General features: G+C 49.1%; 9 protein-coding genes across 9 annotated transcripts; 5 read left to right on the top strand and 4 right to left on the bottom strand.

Annotated features, from left to right (window-relative positions):
- Nucleotides 1-1,090: 1,090 nt before the first annotated feature.
- Nucleotides 1,091-1,549, top strand: N7457_008337 (DUF952 domain-containing protein; the record flags this gene model as incomplete). Its single annotated transcript, XM_057179380.1, has 2 exons — nt 1,091-1,381; nt 1,433-1,549. The coding sequence occupies 2 exons, from the start codon at nt 1,091-1,093 to the stop codon at nt 1,547-1,549; spliced, it is 408 nt and encodes a 135-aa protein (XP_057027766.1).
- Nucleotides 1,550-1,656: 107 nt separating this feature from the next.
- N7457_008336 (oxidoreductase, short-chain dehydrogenase/reductase family) lies at nt 1,657-2,916 on the bottom strand (the record flags this gene model as incomplete). The annotated part of the gene is made up of 6 exons (XM_057179379.1): nt 1,657-1,694; nt 1,774-1,928; nt 1,988-2,131; nt 2,187-2,615; nt 2,675-2,794; nt 2,846-2,916. 6 exons carry the CDS (start codon nt 2,914-2,916, stop codon nt 1,657-1,659), a joined length of 957 nt encoding a protein of 318 aa, XP_057027765.1.
- Nucleotides 2,917-4,339: 1,423 nt separating this feature from the next.
- N7457_008335 (Cystathionine beta-synthase core) lies at nt 4,340-7,961 on the top strand (the record flags this gene model as incomplete). Its single annotated transcript, XM_057179378.1, has 5 exons — nt 4,340-4,529; nt 4,581-4,889; nt 5,092-6,229; nt 6,950-7,302; nt 7,354-7,961. The coding sequence occupies 5 exons, from the start codon at nt 4,340-4,342 to the stop codon at nt 7,959-7,961; spliced, it is 2,598 nt and encodes an 865-aa protein (XP_057027764.1).
- A 231-nt stretch (nt 7,962-8,192) lies between these two features.
- rps21 (40S ribosomal protein eS21) lies at nt 8,193-8,729 on the top strand (the record flags this gene model as incomplete). Its single annotated transcript, XM_057179377.1, has 2 exons — nt 8,193-8,224; nt 8,495-8,729. 2 exons carry the CDS (start codon nt 8,193-8,195, stop codon nt 8,727-8,729), a joined length of 267 nt encoding a protein of 88 aa, XP_057027763.1.
- Nucleotides 8,730-9,589: 860 nt separating this feature from the next.
- On the bottom strand, nt 9,590-11,176 carry N7457_008333 (phenylalanine--tRNA ligase subunit alpha; the record flags this gene model as incomplete). Its single annotated transcript, XM_057179376.1, has 3 exons — nt 9,590-9,683; nt 9,733-11,070; nt 11,133-11,176. The coding sequence occupies 3 exons, from the start codon at nt 11,174-11,176 to the stop codon at nt 9,590-9,592; spliced, it is 1,476 nt and encodes a 491-aa protein (XP_057027762.1).
- A 1,640-nt stretch (nt 11,177-12,816) lies between these two features.
- Nucleotides 12,817-16,928, top strand: tcsC (putative two-component osmosensing histidine kinase (Bos1); the record flags this gene model as incomplete). Its single annotated transcript, XM_057179375.1, has 2 exons — nt 12,817-16,842; nt 16,902-16,928. The coding sequence occupies 2 exons, from the start codon at nt 12,817-12,819 to the stop codon at nt 16,926-16,928; spliced, it is 4,053 nt and encodes a 1,350-aa protein (XP_057027761.1).
- A 944-nt stretch (nt 16,929-17,872) lies between these two features.
- Nucleotides 17,873-18,307, bottom strand: N7457_008331 (uncharacterized protein; the record flags this gene model as incomplete). Its single annotated transcript, XM_057179374.1, has 2 exons — nt 17,873-18,213; nt 18,280-18,307. The coding sequence occupies 2 exons, from the start codon at nt 18,305-18,307 to the stop codon at nt 17,873-17,875; spliced, it is 369 nt and encodes a 122-aa protein (XP_057027760.1).
- Nucleotides 18,308-19,853: 1,546 nt separating this feature from the next.
- Nucleotides 19,854-20,492, bottom strand: N7457_008330 (ribosomal eL24 family protein; the record flags this gene model as incomplete). The annotated part of the gene is made up of 2 exons (XM_057179373.1): nt 19,854-20,421; nt 20,488-20,492. The coding sequence occupies 2 exons, from the start codon at nt 20,490-20,492 to the stop codon at nt 19,854-19,856; spliced, it is 573 nt and encodes a 190-aa protein (XP_057027759.1).
- A 208-nt stretch (nt 20,493-20,700) lies between these two features.
- pam18 (putative mitochondrial DnaJ chaperone (Tim14)) lies at nt 20,701-21,196 on the top strand (the record flags this gene model as incomplete). Its single annotated transcript, XM_057179372.1, has 4 exons — nt 20,701-20,751; nt 20,801-20,874; nt 20,949-21,002; nt 21,058-21,196. 4 exons carry the CDS (start codon nt 20,701-20,703, stop codon nt 21,194-21,196), a joined length of 318 nt encoding a protein of 105 aa, XP_057027758.1.
- Between the last annotated feature and the right edge of the window lie 432 nt (nt 21,197-21,628).

The following is a 21,628-nucleotide window of genomic DNA, read 5'->3' as shown; positions in this document are numbered from 1 at the left end:
CGCAACTGGGATCGATCAGTGGTGGGTTCCTAAATCCCCGATGGTGGAATTGTTGACGGTGGGGGTGCAAGTGCGACCGAGATTCCCCAAAGTGGGCGCAGGGGGGGGACAACAAATCTCCAGATCGAGTATAGTGCAATCAGGTGATTGTGGCTGGTCGATCTCGAATCACGTGTAGCAGGAGGAGATTGGGAGTCCCCCCTTGAGCGTCCCAGACGGAGAACATAATTTAGTGTTCGTTCCAGTCTTAGATGATCACAACTGTGTATGGGAGGGTCTTAATTCTGTGGACATTCTTTTTCTCCCCGTCTATGACCTGTCAAATAAGGCAGGATACTTGCAGTCTTGGCAAAAGTGGCTGACACAATCAGGTAGGTTTTGAGTGGGCTCGTAGTCCCGTGCGACCATCTCAGTTCATCCAACATGGAGTCCAGGGGTAAATTAGTACGGAGTACTCCGTACATGCACCTTAGATCTAATGTTATTATACGCTTAATCCGTAACACCAAAGGGCAAATTGACCTAGAAGCAGGGTTTCGCTCTTTTTGTTCGCTCCTTTCCTTTTCTACCACAAATTCAATTGTCTTTGTGTTGATAGTTGTTGCAAGACAACGGGTCTTAAACCTCAATAGTAGGTACTGACCCATGTACTGATCAAAGTATCATCGGTGAGACTGATAAGGTCTAACTGGTACCTGGGTAGCTGGATAATTGTCTGAGACACGGGTTGAGATTTTTCGCCAATTTTGATTCTGTATTTGAACGTTAGCATGCGTTTAGTAGTTATATATTTTTACAATTTACATGATCACCCAGTCGACTGCCTCGCCCCGGCCCAACAATATTCACATCGCAGCATCTACCTAGGTAGTTTTCAGATAATATGAACGCGTTTTAGGCATTGCAGCAAGTAGTCCAATACATGTATGAATATGGCGCAATAACCCAACGTGTTCCCAAGGCAAGTTGCCGGTTGAACCGACCCCGCCAACAAATGAAACCACCTCACAAACTTTGTTTCTCTTCTTCTAAAAACTACTCCAAGTCATTGAATCGGTAAATTATTTTACTCCTTCCCATCGACTTGATCATGGCATCCTTGCTTTCTCAACCTCGCTACATCTACAAGATCGTGCCTTCCACCGCACCAGTCCGCGAGCCAATTCCCGAGCGACTTGCGGTAAGCGAGCTGGATGAGAGCGACGGCTATATCCACCTCTCCATGGCCCATCAGGTGGGAAATACATTGAAGACCTTCTTCACAGAGGAACCGCTTGTCTACGTGTTGCGGATCGAGTATCATCGCGTGATCCAAGATATCCGCTGGGAGTCCCCCGATGGGAAAGTGTCTGGCCCTAGACCTGGCGAGGGCCTTTTCCCAGTAGGTTCAATAGATTGGTGTGGCAATTATAATCGCTAATTCAAAGCCTAGCATCTGTACAATGGTCTCAAACTGGGCAGAGACGAGGTTGAGAGTGTCGCCATCTGGCAGAATGATGAGGGATGGGACAAAGCTCTTACCGGAGCGAAACCGTGGCTACTTTACTGATTTAGTATTCTGTTGCACTTCAATTTGATACCAAGGACAAGCACACGCTCGATATAATATTCCGATCACACAGTTTCACTACTAGACATGGCTCTATATCACATTATCTAGTCGCCAAGTGGATAACAATGCAGCACTTGCCCATCTAGATCGTAGTGATGCTTATTTAGATTCAAGAAAAACCAGATAAGAAAGTAAAAAGTAGCGAGGCAACGGTGACTTACAGTATAGTGAAGCGTCCGCGCTAGCCAAGAAGACGAAGCTTGTCGCAACCTCACTAGGCTCCCCTGGTCGGCCAAGACCGGCCTTGTGACCCCATCCTTCCATCTGTTCGGCATCTCGGGTATCGACCTGAATTGGTGTATAGATCGCACCTGGACTGAAAATGAAAACATTTTAGCATAGATTCTGGAAGAGGGATGAATATATGACTCTTACGCGACTGCATTGACTCGAATGCCCTTCGGAATCAAGTATGTTGCTAGAGCCCTAGTGAAACTGACGATGGCTCCTTTGGTTGCAGCATAGTCGATCAGGGTCCCAGATCCACGAAAAGCCACGACAGAAGAAGTATTAATGATACTGCAGCGAGTGAGTGATTGGCAGTACGAGGACAAAGTTCCTTGGAGCTACTTACGAATCACCTCGTTCCATATGCGGAAGAGCAAACTTCGCCATTGTTATCATCTGGACAATGTTTGTTTTGAAGATATCTTCGGTCTTATCTAGATCGATGTCCTCGAACTTCGTACAGAGGTATTGCTTCGACGCATTGTTCACAAGTATATTGATCATGCCATATCTGTGGACTTTCGAGGTCAGTCGTTTGTCAATGTCGGGAATAATATAGGTATTCAATGCTGACTTCTTCACATGCTCATCCACCACATAATGGCATAGGTATCGATCTCTCAAATCACCTGGGATGAGAAGGCAAGATCTTTTCTCTTTTTCAACAGACTGTTGTGTTTTCTTTGCATCTGATTCTTCTGAGGGCAAATAAACGATAGTAATGTCTGCTCCCTCTCTGGCCATTAAAATAGCGACTGACCGCCCAATACCAGAACTAAAAAAAAAAGCAAGTTAATCTTTGTGAGTTCTTTGCTGGGAATAGCTTGTGCATACTCTCCGCCAGTGATCAGAGCCTTCTTGCCCTTCAGCTTTCCAGAACTCCCATATTCAGCGAATGTCCCAAAGCCCTCCAGTTTCGTCGGTTCGCTGGGCTGTGCCATCTTGCTCTCCAATCTACCAACTTATATCAGTGGAAGTATCTTACTCCCGTAAAACATTTCTCACCCTGGCTTGTTTTGAGTCTGTGGGGCTGGTGCAGGTTTGAACACGCCATGCTTGCCCATAGAAGACTCCATACCGGAATATACCTCGCAATGTAACAAGAAATGTGATGAGTGGAAGGTGAGATTTGTGAACTATGTTGTAGTCGATATGTCTGAGTTCCCCTGAGACAGGGTACTGTCATTCTGCCGTCATACTATGGTAGAGACACACGGGATTCGAAGCCGGCCTGAGGATCAGTCAGGCCATTGAGACATTTATCGCATGCCCACACGTCTAGTCAATCAATCACATTGTAGTTTTGCTCTTAGTATGTAACCCCAGTACGCGGAAGCTTTCTGCAGAGGGGTGCTGCATGTAACCAAACTATGGGGACGGGGCTCTGTGGAAAAGAAGCTGTTTCTAATATCTTTGAAACGTGATATTTTGATGGATCTCCTGCAAATTTCTGTTAAGAGACTTAGTCTAGACTCATCAATCGAACTGTTGGAGTCGTGAATTCTACCTTTATTACAACACATATTTCAATAGATAAGTCTTGATGAAGTGAACTGGCATGATATCACTACCTTCAAATATATATATCCTGAGTATCGTATGGTGTGTAAGATTCGGGATCATATAATTGGCTTCTAGGGCAGGGATGATGCATATGGCAGTTCTTTTAAGACCATCAAGATAGGTATGGTTTTTGCTTGCCTCAGGAACTGAGTCATCTGACAGTTTCCACGTCTCATGACCCGTATTTGATCTTTCTATGGACTCGGGCCATCATTGAATGAGGGAAGTTCGGGGGTTGTACTTGGATATTAAATACAGATAAAGTGAAGTATACCTAGGTAGATATATCCTCTTGTGCAAAATATGAGGTTGGAGCTTCTTCATCTCATCTGAGTTAACCCTGAGAGGCATAGCCACGAAGCTGAAGAGAGGTCATCGATGGTGATATATGCGATGACTCATACCGTTGGACGAATTGTCGGGATGAGTTCTAAAAAAGAGAAAAGAAAAGCAAACCGCTGTAGACAGGGGATTGCCATAGAGTATGTTGTCCACCAGAGGTTGAATCTCTAGAATAGAAGGATGGTATAATAAATCCATTACCAGTGGACGGAGTACCCCGATGAGTAATTGTATGAACGCTGCATGCGGTGGTATATTGATGTAGTAGCCTTAGAGATCTTCAACACCGCCGATAAGCCTAAATATTATGTATGTAGATTAGCTCACCGTCCTGAAGGATCTCGTTTACCAGCCAATCAAAAAAGCGAACCAAAAGAAAGGCTCTGCACCATACCTGATTAGGACAAGCGCCATATCTGGCTTGGCCGTGCGCGGAAAAGAAAAAGGACCAATTTTTCGCTCGAACTTTTTCTTCTTCTTTCTTTTCCTTGGGAAAGCCCGACTTTCTCCATCAGCAGAACGTTTCATTCTGTTGATTAAGATTTTCCACAAGTCGTGTCTTATTCTTTGTTTTAATAACTCTTTCTTTTAATCATGCCTATCACCGCCGGTGACGCTTCTCCTGGTGCAGCCATGAAGGCTGAGATCAGCGACTACACCAAGGCCCTGGAGGTCTTGGAGACTTACACCACCCGTGATGGTCTTGACGCGGATACCCTGCTTGACTCTGATAAGCACGGTGCATTGACCTACAACGATTTCTTGATTCTCCCCGGTTACATCGGTAAGCCGAAGCCCAGAGTGATCTTGTTCTTTCTGATCTAACCTGTGAAAGGTTTCCCCGCTTCCGATGTCTCTCTGGATACCCCTGTTACCAAGCGTATCTCTCTGAAGGCCCCCCTTCTGTCATCCCCCATGGACACTGTCACTGAGCACAACATGGCCATTCACATGGCACTGCTCGGTGGTCTGGGTGTCATTCACCACAACTGCTCTCCCGAGGACCAGGCGGAGATGGTCCGCAAGGTCAAGCGTTACGAGAACGGTTTCATTTTGGACCCCGTCATTCTCTCTCCCACTGCCACCGTTGGTGAGGCCAAGGAGCTGAAGGCCAAGTGGGGCTTCGGCGGCTTCCCTGTCACTGGTAAGATATACCCTTCTCCTCTCCGAACACCTCCACACCCATCTTGCATGATGATCATCCTCTTTTTATTATAACTTTCGTTCCACTGTAGCGACGAAAGTCGCCCTGTAGAGAACCAGATTTTATCTGAGCAACACTTATATCTCTTTTGGATATTGCCTTCACATCAGTCTTGGAAACAATTGCTAATGTTTGAACACAGAAAACGGAACTCTCAAGTCCAAGCTCATTGGAATGGTCACCTCCCGTGACATTCAGTTCCACCGCGATCTCAACGAGCCCGTGACTGCCATCATGGCCACGGATCTTGTCACTGCCCCGGCCGGTACTACCCTGGCCGAGGCCAACGAGGTTCTCCGTCAGTCTAAGAAGGGAAAGCTTCCCATCGTGGATTCCAATGGAAACATTGTCTCTTTGCTTTCTCGCTCTGATCTGATGAAGAACCTCCACTATCCTTTGGCCTCCAAGCTTCCCGATTCCAAGCAGCTGATCGCTGCCGCTGCTATTGGTACTCGCGAGGAGGACAAGCACCGCCTCAGACTTCTTGTTGAGGCTGGTTTGGATATCGTTATCCTGGATTCCAGCCAGGGTAACTCCATGTACCAGATCGAGATGATCAAGTACATTAAGAAGAACATGCCCGAGATCGACGTTATCGGTGGTAACGTCGTCACCCGCGAGCAGGCTGCTGCGCTGATCGCCGCCGGTGTCGATGGCCTGAGAATTGGCATGGGCAGTGGTAGTGCCTGTATCACCCAGGAGGTCATGGCTGTGGGTCGTCCCCAGGCTGCCTCCGTGCGCAGCGTTGCCTCATTCGCTGCTCGCTTCGGTGTCCCCTGTATCGCCGATGGTGGTATCCAGAACATCGGCCACATCGTCAAGGGTCTGGCCATGGGTGCTAGCACCGTCATGATGGGTGGTCTCCTTGCCGGTACCACCGAGTCTCCTGGCGAGTACTACGTCAGCAACGAGGGCCAGCTCGTCAAGGCCTACCGTGGTATGGGCAGTATCGCCGCCATGGAGGACAAGAAGGCCGGTGCCGGTTCAAAGGACAGCAAGGCCAGCAACGCTGGTACTGCTCGCTACTTCTCCGAGAAGGACCGCGTCCTTGTCGCTCAGGGTGTCGCTGGCTCCGTCCTTGACCGTGGCTCCGTCACCAAGTTCGTTCCTTACCTTGTTGCCGGTATCCAGCACTCCCTGCAGGATATTGGTGTCCGGAGCCTTACCTCTCTGCACGACGGTGTCAACGAAGGCACCGTGCGTTTCGAGATGAGAAGTGCCAGTGCTATGACCGAGGGTAATGTCCACGGTCTTCACAGCTACGACAAGAAGCTTTACTCGTAAGATCCAGGCTTTACTTGTATGAGACAACTGGAACCTTTTTGTGAATATGTCATCGGGGCCACCCCGATGATGTGGCCTTGAAAAATAAACTAGGGGTTTAGGATAGGAGTTTACGATTTGAAGATTTACGCCATTTCTGTTAATGACCAAATAGGTTAATTATGATCATTTTCTTTTCCAATATGTTCAATTGTAAAGTGACGTAGTGCCAGTGTACAGTCCAAGTAACCTCGGTAGATCGTTGGCCGGGAATATGCGTTCGGCTAAGCTCGATGGGGATTAAGCTGCACGCGGGGTAACAACCATAACAACCACCTAGGCTCTTTGGCCTGTGTTTTCAGTATAAACATTGAAAAGCCGTGCCTCGGCTTTGGAACCTTGCGATGCTCCTCGTTTCCCAAGGACATCTTTGTCGTCCCTTAGCACACCGATTGAGTCCTCGATCTGTCTCTGGCTTCCTTTTGACGGCATCTCGTCTGCTTTCTCCCATTCGACCTATTCAACGCCCAAACAGTAGAACTACTTTGAGACAATATACAACTCCCATCCCGTCAAATTTACAGAAGATGTCCAGCGCAAAACGGGATGCTCAGCCCGCTGTGCCCCGGCCTAGTTCCAGGTTAGCCAACACCAAGGGGTTGCACTACAAATAATACCCGCAGCGAGATTATTTGGATGGAAATGGGCCCGAAGAATCAAATTGACATTCTTAATAGCGTGCTCCTCGTATCATCAAAGAATGAGATACTCCTTCTCCATCGTGTGAAGACTTCTACCTCCTTTGCGTCTGCTCATGTATTTCCAGGTGGCAACCTATCTAGCCAAGATGGGGAGTGTCCACCACCGGAGGATCTCGCCCGACATGAAGATTCCCCAAGCTATCGACGTGCAGCAATCAGGGAGCTCTTCGAAGAGAGTGGAATTCTCCTAGCCAAAGACCGCAACACCGGGAAGATCCTTGCTGTCGATGAGCCTATCCGAGAGGCTGGCAGACGGCTCATTCATCAGAACAAGACCACGTTTGATGAGTGGCTGAAGCAACAAAACTCCGCTGCTGAGCCAGATCTAGGTTAGTCGACGTGCATCTGAGTAATTTATGAGCTGCGCGCTGATTCTACAGACCAATTGATTCCCTTTACTCGCTGGATCACGCCAACCAATGTCCCCAAGCGATATACGACCCAGATGTATCTCTACTTCTTGCCGTTGCCCACGAATGTGGATAAGAATATCCTTGCCCAACTCCCGGCAGAGGGCGAACATGAGGAGCTCGAGATTCCAACAAGTGACGGTGGAATCGAGGTTACAGAGGCGCAGTTCCTTCCAGCCTCAGAGTGGATTCATCGTGCACAAAAGGCAGAAATCATTCTGTTCCCACCGCAGTTCCTTCTTTTGCATTTGGTGTCCGGATTCTTGGACGTGGAGCCTCGCGCAGGCGGTTCCGTGGAAGAAATGGAAAAGCGTCGCAAGGCGCTTGTCGAATTTGTTCATTCGGGATCTCCCCCATGGACAGACAAATGCATATCCCCCAAAATGATCCAAATGACCAGTGATGGGCAAACCGTGTTGGGTCTACATGATCCAGGACCAGAGCTGAAAGGATCTTCCAAGCAGGGAGAATCTGAGAGAGTTGTACTTGTGCGGTTCAAGAAAGGCAGCGCAAGGGAGGTGTCTGTGAAATGGAAGAAGGATATTTTCAAGGAAGAGAGGGAAAAGAGCAACTTATAGACTACCTACACATACAATGTTGTACAGTTAATGTCAAATCTATATTGCCACGGCCTTCCCACATGTTACCCACTAAAACCACGTCTTCTCCACTTTGACCACGCCAGCCCTCGACAAATGGTCACATGACCCACACAAACCATTTGAATCTTCAATTTAATTGCGGCAGAAAAACCCTCTACCTCCAACCTCACCGTCGCCCGTCAAAACCTCAACACCAAACCCGCCGAAATGGAAAACGATAAGGGAGAGATCGTCGATCTGTACGTGCCATGGATTTTCCACCCGTTTCTCCAATTCCAAGATCACCTGTGCCCTGTGTCTGCGTGTCCGCATACAATCCGCAATCCCACCTCGATCCTCAACCCAAGCGATGGACTCGGCTGCGACGGGAGATCGAGAGGATGATCAAATATCCCTAGCGCAGCGGGTTTGCGATTCGTTGCAAGCCACCGCATTCCAGGCACAGGGCTTGGAGGGGAACATCTTCGCAAAATCTACCAAACCAGATAACTAACATACTCTCCCAACAGCTACGTGCCTCGCAAGTGCAGCGCCACCAACCGCATCATCAAGGCCAACGACCACGCCTCTGTCCAGCTCTCCGTCGGCAAGGTTGACGAGAACGGCCGCTACACCGGCGAGAACCAGACCTACGCTCTCTGCGGCTTCATCCGTGCCCGTGGCGAGAGTGACGACTCCTTCAACCGCCTCGCTCAGCGTGACGGTTACCTCAAGAACGTCTGGGCTGCCTCCAGCCAGCGCTAAATCATCCACAGTAATGTGTGGTTTTTCACTGGGTGGTGTTGATGGGTTGATTTGATGGTATGTCGTGGTCGTATACATGCATTTGCATTGTTCCAGGCTAATTGATATGCAGAGGAACCGTGGCTTGATGGTCCGTGTTCGGGGAGTTGGTTTTTAAAAAGACCAAAAAAAGGACGCAAGGGATATAGCTACATATGTTCCAATGTTCATTTTTTTTATTTTTCTCCTCTGAGAAACACCTGTTTTCCTACCTATCTCTCGAAATGAATGAAATATCGACGACTTAAATGGGTCAGGTTGTTTTTTCTCTACGAATCTCACCCAACTTCATGAATCACATGCAAAAAAATCGAAAACGATATCCCCCTTTATATATTCCTTAGTCTCTGCCGCCCTTTTTCTATTTCTTTCTTCCCTTCTACCCATCTTGGCATATCAAGACCTCCTCATTCCTTGTAGACTCGAAAACCAGATTAGTTCGCTGGTCTTGCTTGGTCTTCGATGTCTCTATCTCCATGAGCGAGGAGGTAGAAATACTTTCCATTGCCGAAGATCATGCTTACGAGCTCTGCCTGCTGAAGAGCCACTGTTGCAGAGATCCATGCGCTGGGGCACAGATACGGGCAGGACATCTATCGTAGACATACTAGATCAATGTTCATATTCTTGCTGACTTTACATTCTCGTCTACATTGATTATACGCTGCCAATTTAATGAAGTGGGCTTATTCACATCCTGTCCATCATTGATATGCAATACGTTCCCTTCCACATAAACTCGTGATTGCAAGCGGGCAGACCCCACAAGCAAGACACAACGACTAAAAGCAAAGTTCTTTTTTCTATGGGTAATTCCACACTTAATCCTTCTCGAGACGGACGGCCGGGTTGTTCTCAATGAAGTTCAAGTCGACCTTGTGTCCGAGGAGTTCACGAATGTTGCTGACACCGTACCTGAGAGATGTTAGTAAATGGAAACAAATGATAGCTGATGCGAACGTACTTAATCATAGTGGGTCTCTCCAGACTCAATCCCCATCCGTAGACTCTCATGTTCTTGGGCAGACCCATCGACTCCAGCATCTCTGGTCGGAACATACCGCTGTTACCGATCTCAACCCACTTACCAAGACCCTCGTGGTAACCGAAGATCTCCATACTGGGCTCAGTGTAAGGGTTGTAGGCGGGCTTGAAGCGCAGCTTGTGAATGCCCATCTTGGCGAAGAAGACCTCCATGAATCCAATCAAACCACCCAGGGTCAGACCGAAATCGGCAATGACACCCTCGACCTGGTGGAACTCTGCCAGGTGGGTAGCATCGACGGCCTCATTTCGGAAGACACGGTCGATACTGAAGAAGCGAGCCGGCCGGGGGTTGGCTGCCAGCTTGTGCAACATATAGGTCGAGATGGAGGTAGTGTGAGTGCGGAGCACCAGGCGAAGACACTCATCTGCGCTCCAGGGGTAGCGGTAGCCAATGGAGCCAAACTTGCCGTGCTCGTGGACCTCACGGACGTTGTCCCAGTACTGTTGGTAGTCGAGGGGCTTCTCGGCCGTGGTCTTGACTGGGCGGTGGGGGTCGTTGGGGGGATCCTCGCGGGGACCGTCAGCCACAGGAGGATCGGAGATGTAGAAGGTATCCTGCAAATCACGGGCAGGATGTTGCTGGGGCACGAACAGAGCGTCGAAGTTCCAGAAGCCGGTCTCGACGAAGCGGTTGGTAGGCATCTCCTCGAAACCCATTTCGAAGAAGATGTTGCGGAACTCTTGTCGCACCTTGTTCAGTGGGTGTAGAGTACCAGAAGGAGTGGGAGCACCCTTGGCATTGAAGTTGTAAGGCTTGAATTGCGCGGTCTTCCATGCGCCACTGGCGATCATCTCGGGAGTGAGGTCGGTCTCCTCCTTGACCATTTCCCGGGCGTACTTGGGGCCCTTGGTGAACTTGTAAGTGATCTCCTTTGCCAAAGTAATCAACTTTCTGCGCTTGAGGTCTTGCATGACCTTCACCTCGGCCGCGGCCTTTGTTTTTTGAATCGCAAGTAGCTGCTGTTGTGTCTCATCGACGATTGAGTCTGTGGATGCACGCAGCAGATCCTTATCCTTCTTGATCCAGCCACGTTTGAAGGCATTTCCTTGGCCCACTTTGGCATTCTCTTTGCCCACAATCCCGGGCAAATCGGCGATCTTCAATCCATCCATGGCAGCAAGCACCGCGGCGAAGACCTTGGCCTCATGACTGCCATTGGCGGCAATCTCTTCACCCTCAGCAGTGAGACTAACAATTTCTTTCTCCAAGGCCTGGAATTCGACCATCTGCCGGGAATCCAGGCGATCGAGTGCACTCTTGACGGTCAATGAGGGGGTGGAGGGAAGGCTTCGCTGGAGAGGATGGGCGCATCGGACGCGGACAGGGCGTCCAAAATCTCGGTTGTCAAATCGGACGCCATGGCTGCAGCCTTCTTCAGCACAGTCAAATTTGAGGGGATATTAGGGGCGTTTTTGTGATCGGGCAACATTTCACAGAATTATGACTCTGCGGGATCCAAAGAGATAATACGGTGGAGCACATCGACCACTTCTGCCATTTGACCCCCGCCATCCCGTTGACCAGTTGACTTGCTACTCTGGAGCGGAAGCCAACCGTGACCAACCACGTGCAATGGGGTTTCGGTGGCACTTTATACCTCCATCTATATGGACTCGCTTGCCAACGCTTTGTGACTTTCATGGAGGCATGTTGAAACACATGATCCACAAAGATTAATCCAGGCACCGTGCAAAGTCAAAGACGTTGGCCTTCCCATACCTCCAGCACGAGGTGCATGACCAATACTCCCTGGAGGGCACCTGGGCACGGCAACGGCTCAGCCGCTAGGAGCGCGACGGGTCAGCCACCAAAAGAGACACCAGTTCCGATGGCCGACCCCAAGGAGAGACATTCTTGTTGATTCCTTATAGGCTCATCCTAACTTCCAACTGGATCCCATATGGATCCTGGCCAATTGCTCGCAAACTCTGTCTCGCCTATCCTTTCCCTGGGAGCTATTTGGGGGGAGTTCTCCGAGTACCTTTTTCACCATATGGATTTAGACTATTGAGGAAGGCCAAACGAACCCGGAGCCACCTTGTGATCGCCACTAGTCTCAGAGCCGATCACCACGCTTTTCGGGTTCCTAGTCCACGGGATATTGATTCAGGACTGTCTGATCCCCTGGACTCCGGGTACAGAGTACTCCGGAGTACCTGTATGATAACCAGGGAAGTCAGCCCTCCGTACGGAGTCCATACTCAGATACTGAGTATCGAGGGCTATACCTCAGGCATCTCGCGAAAAGTTTATTAAATCACCAGTCACCAGTCCGTGCCCTCGATGCAGTCATGATTTTGTAAATGTGCATACAACACGCTCCATAGGGAAGGATGAGATATGATTTACTCCGTACACCGTTGTGTTTTTTATTTCATTTCTTTTTTTACCCGCTGTAAGAGGCAACTCATATGCACTGATTCTACGAGAGACATAGAGACATAACCTTGAAAAACGAGAATATAGAAAGGGAAAAAAAGAAAAAGAGGCGGCATCACCGCCCCTTTCGAAATCTCTTTCTTTCTCCCCCCCCCCCTCCTCTCTCTCTCTCTCTCCGTTGGGAATTATTTCATCCATCTTCCTCTTCATCCCCCCATCTCCGATTCCATTTGGAAAAAAGAAACATTCGTTCTTTTTTTGGGTTTGATCTGCTCTTTTGCTCCCCGCATACCTGGGCAAAGTGGTGGCTTACCTAACCGGGCGCTCTTTTCCCCCTTCATCCCAACTTTCTATTCCCTTTCATTATTTATCCCCGATTGACTCGGGACCTATTTATTACACCTGTCTTTTCTTCAACTTTTTGGTGGATCGCCCCATGTCGCCCTAATTAGAATATTATTGGTCATCCTGTCAGGATCCCGACTTTCCAGTGAGTAATCCTTGAGACCGGAACGCTCCTCTCGGAACCCTACCAATCCATTTTCCCGCCAGATTAGCCTCTGTTATACCCTCATGTTCTCTCCACTGGTCGTAGTGCCGAACTAACTTACGTAGGGCACAATGGCTGGCGCGGACGAGACATTCGTGGCCGCGGCTGCCGTGCTGCAGAATCTAGCAAGAGACGAACCTACCCCCGGTTCCTCTTCGCCTCCATTCGACTTCCAGTTACAATCCAACGGGACCAAATCGGCGAAACTTCCCGGAGAACACAGCCCTGCCAAGGCAGCCTTCGAAGCCGAGCTTGAGGCCCTGGTGCGCCGCGTGCACCATCTGGAATTCCAAGCTGTCAGTCACCACAATTTCCAACTGCAGGCGGATCCCCACCAGACCACTCGGTCTGTTGAAGAGACCAACGAGAGGAATTTCTTGTGGACATTTGGGCTCTCTCGCTTGTCGTCCGGTCAAGATTCTGACTCTCTGTCACAGCAGCAAAATGCGATCCAACCCATCCCCGCAGGCGACGAACCACCCTTGGGAGAAATTGACGACGAAACCGATGATGAAGACGATAACGGTACCCGCGTCGTACGGGAGGAGGATATCAGCTTTCTTCGCAATCACGTACAAAAGCAGGCCGAGGAGATAAGCAGCCAAAAGGATATCATCGCTCAGGTTCGCGACGAATTACAGAAACAGGAAGAACACACTCGCCGAGCTCTTACCAAAGTCGAAAATGAAGATGTCGTTCTTCTTGAACGCGAGTTGCGCAAGCACCAACAGGCCAACGAGGCTTTCCAGAAAGCTTTGCGTGAAATCGGGGGCATCATCACTCAAGTCGCTAATGGTGACCTCTCCATGAAGGTTCAGATCCACCCGCTGGAGATGGACCCCGAAATCGCCACTTTTAAACGAACAATCAACACCATGATGGACCAACTGCAAGTTTTCGGTAGCGAAGTGTCTCGTGTCGCACGTGAAGTCGGAACTGAAGGAATCCTCGGTGGACAAGCCCAGATCACTGGTGTCCATGGTATCTGGAAGGAGCTTACAGAGAACGTGAACATTATGGCCAAGAATTTGACTGATCAAGTGCGAGAAATCGCTGCCGTCACCACTGCTGTCGCTCATGGTGATCTTAGCCAGAAGATTGAAAGCCGAGCTCAGGGTGAAATTCTGGAATTGCAGCAAACGATCAATACCATGGTAGATCAACTTCGAACATTTGCTACGGAAGTCACTCGAGTCGCCCGTGATGTCGGCACGGAAGGTGTGCTTGGGGGACAAGCTCAGATCGAGGGTGTCCAGGGCATGTGGAACGAACTCACAGTTAATGTCAACGCCATGGCCAATAATCTCACGACTCAAGTGCGCGATATTGCTACCGTCACAAAAGCCGTTGCCAAGGGTGACCTCACGCAGAAGGTCCAGGCCAACTGTAAGGGAGAAATTGCGGAGCTCAAGAATATTATCAATTCCATGGTGGACCAACTACGGCAATTCGCCCAAGAAGTCACCAAGATTGCCAAGGAAGTCGGTACCGATGGCGTTCTTGGAGGTCAAGCCACAGTGAACGACGTGGAGGGAACGTGGAAAGATCTGACAGAAAACGTCAATCGTATGGCCAACAACCTGACCACACAGGTGCGCGAGATTGCAGACGTCACTACCGCTGTTGCCAAGGGTGACTTGACTAAAAAGGTTACCGCCAACGTACAAGGAGAAATCCTCGACCTAAAGAGTACCATTAATGGCATGGTGGATCGTCTTAACACCTTTGCTTTCGAGGTCAGCAAAGTGGCCCGAGAGGTCGGCACAGACGGTACACTTGGCGGCCAGGCCAAGGTCGATAACGTGGAAGGAAAATGGAAAGACCTAACAGACAATGTCAACACTATGGCGCAGAATCTGACGTCTCAGGTCCGAAGTATCTCCGATGTCACGCAAGCCATTGCCAAGGGTGACTTGAGCAAAAAGATCGAAGTGCATGCCCAGGGAGAAATCCTCACGCTTAAGGTCACCATTAATCACATGGTGGGTCGACTGGCGAAGTTCGCTACTGAGCTGAAGAAGGTCGCCCGAGATGTCGGTGTCGACGGCAAGATGGGCGGACAGGCCAACGTAGAGGGGATTGCGGGTACTTGGAAAGAAATTACCGAGGACGTGAACACCATGGCCGAGAATCTGACTTCACAAGTGCGTGCGTTCGGTGAAATTACCGATGCCGCGACCGACGGTGACTTTACCAAGTTGATCACGGTTAACGCGTCTGGTGAAATGGACGAACTGAAGCGAAAGATCAACAAGATGGTTTCCAACTTGCGTGATAGTATTCAGAGAAACACTGCCGCCAGGGAGGCTGCCGAGCTTGCCAATCGCACCAAATCAGAGTTCTTGGCCAATATGTCACACGAAATCCGGACGCCGATGAACGGCATCATTGGAATGACTCAGCTGACGTTGGACACCGATGATCTCAAGCCGTATACTCGAGAAATGTTGAATGTCGTCCACAATTTGGCGAACAGTTTGCTCACCATCATTGATGACATTCTGGATATCTCCAAGATTGAAGCCAATCGCATGGTGATTGAGAGTATTCCATTCACCGTGAGGGGCACTGTTTTCAATGCCCTCAAGACGTTGGCGGTCAAGGCCAATGAGAAATTCTTGAGCCTGACATACCAAGTCGACAATACCGTTCCGGATTATGTTATTGGTGATCCTTTCCGTCTCCGCCAGATCATTCTCAATCTCGTTGGAAACGCTATCAAGTTCACTGAGCATGGTGAGGTCAAGCTCACCATCCGAAAGTCGGACAGAGAGCAATGCACGACCAACGAATATGCCTTCGAATTTTCCGTGTCTGACACGGGTATTGGAATCGAAGAGGACAAACTCGATCTCATCTTTGACACCTTCCAACAAGCCGACGGTTCAACTACCCGCAGATTCGGTGGTACTGGTTTAGGACTGTCGATCTCCAAGCGCCTTGTGAACCTCATGGGTGGTGACGTTTGGGTCACCTCCGAATACGGACATGGAAGTACCTTCCACTTCACCTGTGTCGTAAAACTTGCAGATCAGTCGTTGAGCGTCATTGCCAATCAACTCTTGCCGTATAGGAACCACCGCGTGCTGTTCATTGACAAGGGCCAGAATGGCGTTCAAGCTTCAAATGTCATGAAGATGTTGAAGAAGATTGAACTGGAGCCATTGGTGGTACGGAATGAGGAGCATGTTCCACCACCCGAGATCCAAGATCCTTCTGGAAAGGAATCGGGCCACGCCTACGATGTCATTATTGTTGACTCGGTAGACACAGCCCGGATCTTGCGGACGTTCGACGAGTTCAAGTACATTCCTATCGTTTTGGTCTGTCCGTTGGTATGTGTGAGCTTGAAGTCAGCTTTGGACCTTGGTATCAGTTCATACATGACAACCCCATGTCAGCCCATTGACCTTGGCAATGGTATGCTGCCAGCGTTAGAAGGTCGTTCGACACCGATCACCACCGATAACTCACGTTCATTCGATATTCTCCTAGCAGAGGATAACGATGTGAACCAGCAACTTGCGATGAAGATCCTCCAAAAACACAACCACAACGTGTTTGTTGTTGGTAATGGATTGGAAGCTGTCGAGGCCGTCAAGAAACGTCGTTACGATGTCATTCTGATGGACGTTCAGATGCCGGTTATGGGAGGCTTCGAAGCCACCGGCAAGATCCGTGAATATGAACGTGAGAGCGGCCTTCAGCGAACCCCAATCATCGCGTTGACTGCCCACGCCATGTTGGGTGACCGTGAGAAGTGCATCCAAGCTCAAATGGACGAGTACTTGTCTAAACCGCTCAAGCAAAACCAGATGATGCAAACTATCCTCAAATGTGCGACCCTTGGTGGATCGCTGTTGGAGAAGAGCAAAGAGTCTAGGATCTCGAGCAGTGGGGAGATGCATCCCAATTACTCAATGTCTGAGAACCAACAGCAGCAGCAACAACCACAACAGCAACAGCGGTCAAAGCAACAGCCCTTGCCATCTCCCCGCCCCGTTGTGGAATCCCGGTCCATCACAACCTCTGGTCCCATCGCCCGGGGGAGTGTGGTCAGTCCAACGGAAGAGAAAGAACAAATGATCGACGAGCGGGTACGTTAGCTGTATGTTTTGGACCAAGATCTCAAATCAGCTTGGCTAATTGATTCCAGGCATTGTTGCGATCAAACAGTACATGAGTTTATCCCATTTATTTCCATGCAGATGATTTCGATGCGACTATACCCTGTCTATATGAGTCCCATCTATTTTTGTCTACTTCATACCCAACTGCGACTTCTATTATGATCCACTGTCATCAACCTCCACCATTGCATTCGCTTGTTTTTTTTTTGTTTTGTTTTGTTTTTCCTTTTCCCCGTTTTCATTTCCCCTCTTCCTGGAGGTGGTGTTTGGCGCACTCTATGATTGGACTTGGTTTGATCTATATGGAAGGATGACCGAATAGGGGAGTTTTCGCTTACCAGAGGGGCGCTTTGTTCTTTGTGATTATTTACCTCTTCTTCCCCTATCATCTTTTTTTCTTCTCTTTCTCAACTAGCCTCTCTTTCTTTCATCATCTTCCTCATCATATTCTTGTTGTCCATTCTTGTATTGTATTTAGTCATTTTGCTACTGATCATATCAAGCGCGGCACAAGAACACCGCTCAATCTTCATGAGGATCTTTCCTTTTCTTTCATACACCCATTTACTCATTCCAAGCTTCTCTAGCCTTCAAATCATTTACTTAAACATTTCCTCCTCGGTTTGCATCATCGCAGTCCATGCATAGAAATCTTCTTGTCGGCTATACTGAACCCCCCGGCCTCGCTATTGAGTCGTTGGCAATGCTGACTTGGAAACTCTGGATATACAACTCTCCGACTTTCTCCAAATATTTCTGGTCTTTCCAGTGCTGTTGGGAACTATATCCCTCGCCAAAAGTCGATTGGATCTGATGGGAACCCACACCTTCTCTATCCTCTTCCAGTTGATTCTCTGATAGAGTTCTTATCAGGGCCTTGACTGTATATACGCTCAGGTGCGAGACGCTTTATAAGGCCTTTACAGAGGTGTCTATGTTGTACCTGGTGGCCACAGCCTCGGCTAAGGTGCTACCGGGCTTTAGTAGTCTCATAGGTTTAGAGAGCGCCTCTTGCGTTGATGTGACACCGGTCTTCATCCTTGCTGTGCGAGAACATCGAGGAGGGGAATCCTTGAATCGTGCGGCGCACGTAGTATATGGGTGCGCCAACAGAGAGCAAATAATGGGCAACCTCTACTTGACCAGCACGTGGAGCATGAGCGAGGCCAGGATGAAGGAAAAGAAGGGTCTGTTTTCTTGACGACACCATTGACTGCACAGTGGCGAGTTGTCCATCCTCGCATGCAGTCTCATAGTCAATGGCCCATTGAGATCTTTCCCCCTTGAAATCATGATTACTAGGGTCTATCAGAGGGACCTCGCGTTGTACTACAGTAACTGTACATGACTCGGGGTAGGTATGGGTCTTGATATACCACCGCTGTTCCAAATGCTGATACATACCATCCGCCCGTTCGTTGTTCTCGGTCATCTCTTTTCCTCTTCCCTGGAGGGATCTGACTCGTCCAGTGATGGCTCCTGGTTGGTAGGGCAAAGGCCCATAAACGACGGGGTTGCTTATATCCCGGAAACCCATCTGCCGGAGTGGAAAGAGTTGGAAGACATGATGTAAGCACCCTAGGGGTCGTTTAAAATGACGTGAGAAGTATCAGGTGCTCTCGCGGCTGGATTACATGTACTTGAGTACATCCTGCCCTAACCCCGGGGCCGCCCCGACCTCCAGGACTTCATGAATGGCATACGTGATATCTCTAGTCCCACGTATGGTCTACTTAGGTACTGATGTCAAAGCAACAGAAAATAGGATCGGCTACATGCTTTAATGCTAGCAAAGCTGCCAAGAAGTAATGGTTTTCCGACGTGGCTTCCGTAGTGTGTTTGATGCACTATGGTAAGTTAACCCGCTTTAAGCCCAAACTCCCCGGCAAGAAATTCTAGTGAACCTATCATATGTAATGGTAGATATTCAGTAAGTAACCACTGTTGTGTGCTTACTAGATCGAAACCACAAAAGGATGTTGTGGGAGTGGTCGAACTATACATTTCTATACACCAGAGTTATACCAGTTCGGATACTCCATTTGTCCACTTAAATCAAGTATATCGAACGTTGCACTTCTTCAATAGAAATATTACATGTGACATGATTTGCATCTCGCGAAGCTCTTGGGGTGACTGGATGATGAAACTTCGTATCTACGAAGCCCGCTCGACAATGTTCACTAACAAGGCAGCGGATACTAAATCCGCAGTGTATGCCATATTCAAGTCGAAGTAGCTCCGTCGGTCTTAGCCTAGCCTTGGAAGACGCCTCGTCTGTAGCTAGCTTTGAATCTTTCCGAGTTTTATGTCATTTCATAGACTGATCAAGACAGATAAATGAGATGGAGTGATTTCAACACAAGCGGTCTATACAGCCTGGATCGCAATAGATAGATTGACTATCAGGACTGCTATGATTCCTCCCGTGTCAATTACCTCGAGTGGTATTGAGTGAATCTGTAAGTTTAGATGGTCATATGTAAATACCCTGGAGTTCAGGGGCAGTTCGATCGTATTACATTGCGTTTCGACCACTAGCAAAATATGGATATCTGAAGGAATCAGGATTCTACCACTAGTCCGAGAGTACCTAGCTATTTTGTGGTCTACAAAAGAGGGCAGGAGAATGATGATAAAAGGTACGTGAGAAGGATCGGATTACAATAGGGCTTGCCTAGATAGGATATTTGTTGGGGTCGTTGTTTTAGAGATCTCATTTTGGTCGTTTGACCACTCTGGTCACTGTACTGACTAGCAACCTATGTAACATTTTGGGTCATTGTAAACACATTTTTATTAGCCTCCCGAACAGCAAGAGGCTAACAGCCCACTGGATATGAGATATGATGGAAAACATTGATTGCTTTTAAAACACCAAGGCATGCCCAACTCCGAAAATCTGCGTATTGCAGGAACCGTGTCGTATCTGAAGAAGCATGAAAACAAAAAGAAAAAATAGATGCCCGAGAGAAAATTTAGTCGATATCCATCTCCTCCTCGACTCCACCATCCACCAAAAGCTTGCTCTTCTTCTTCTGGCGAAGCCTCTCCTCGCCGTGGACTCTGTTGGAAACCTTGCTCTGCTCGGCGACCATGGGCTGGCCCTCCTCGCGCTCCATGAGTTCCTTGCGAATGAGGTGCTCGCCCGAGTTGACGACCTTGCGGTCCGCCTCGCGCTGGCGCTCGCGGGCAAGCTTGCCGGCCAGGCGGCGCTTTGTGAACACACGCTCGCGGCGGAGTCTGATCTCCTCCACTCTCTTCATGGCAGTGATGGTGGCAGTGACCAAGTTGCGGTCGTACTTGACGGGGACGTTTCTCTTCTTGGCGAACTGGGACAGGACAAGCGACGAATCCACGATCATCTCCTTTCCGCGGGCGGCACGGTGAGTCTTGGTCCACTTCAGCTTGCGGGGCTGGCGCTTCATCTTGAAGTTCTTGTGGCACTTGGACCGACAGAAGCGGAATTGTCGGGCATCGTTGCGGACGAATGTGATGCCCTTACTCGGGTAGGCCGGGCGGGAACAGAAGTGACAAGTTTCAACACTGCAATCAAAACCACATTAGTATTATGTACAGTGTGCAGGGACAAAAATTAAGTGTAAAACTTACCGCATGGCTGTAGAGTGGTGTTGGTTATATCTTCGTTGAGTCGCAAGAAACTTTTTCTGTAGCTTCGGGCCTGAATGGTGGAGCAGACCACGCTAAACCCTTTTGGGGACTTCCGCGCTGACTTTTCTATCCCGGCGCCTCTTCGCCCATATTCCCCGGTCCAACTGATCTCGACCTCGCCTCACGATATCCCCAACGTTTCCACTCTACAACATGGCCTCCGCTCTTGCTATTGGATTTGGCATTGCCACTACTGCCTTCTTGGTGAGTGAATATGTCGCGCTCTCGGTAACTGGCAACTAACTGTTCCCAGGGCCGCGCCGGTCTGGTCGCCTACCGCCGCTCCAAAGGAGGATTAAACGCTGCCGGAAAGGCATTCTACAAGGGGTTCGTGAACACCTTTTTTTTAAAAAAAAACAGTTTGTGATCAGATGGGGCAATGGCTAACATCCGATCTACAGAGGATTTGAACCGCGCATGAACCGCCGGGAAGCCTCCCTGATTCTGCAACTTGCGTACGTGCTACCGTACCGACCTTTGGGGATTGCCAGGACTGACATGATCTCTCAGTGAACGTACCCTGACTAAGGACAAGATTCGCAAGAACCACCGCCAGCTCATGCTGTTGAACCACCCCGATCGCGGTGGCAGCCCATACCTGGCCACCAAAATCAACGAAGCGAAGGAATTCCTTGATAAGCATGTTTGAGACTTGTCCCATGCGATTCTGATTTCACTGTCCGGCAATGATCCTCGGGCGACGATGGAGAGGTCAAATTGGGCCTCAACATCGACAGACTGGTCATCATATTTTGGGCACATAGCGTGGCGTTGGTTTGGCATTTACAAGGTCGAAAGAGCAGGATTGCTTCTACGAACCTTGTTGTATTATATGCACTGTTTTCACATATCCGTACGAGATCGCCGCTCTTCATTGAATGTACTTTTATTTTGATCCATTCATCCGACATAATTAACCTCCCTGAATCGGCAACCGCCGGCATCATCCCCATATCATATCTTTGTTCAACCGTCGATCTCTGCTCCTTTTGAGTCATGTGAGACCGAGGATAACAAGGTCAATCCCTGTAAAGTTATGAGTTGTTCTCCGTACGGAGTACTACTCCGTAGTCTGTCCACC

Source organism: Penicillium paradoxum (assembly GCF_028828445.1).
Source record: "Penicillium paradoxum strain IBT 22861 chromosome Unknown utg000007l_segment0_segment0, whole genome shotgun sequence".
Taxonomy (NCBI): Eukaryota; Fungi; Ascomycota; class Eurotiomycetes; order Eurotiales; family Aspergillaceae; genus Penicillium; species Penicillium paradoxum.
Note: the sequence above shows the minus strand (reverse complement) of the source record. Positions and strands in the feature narration are given on the sequence as shown.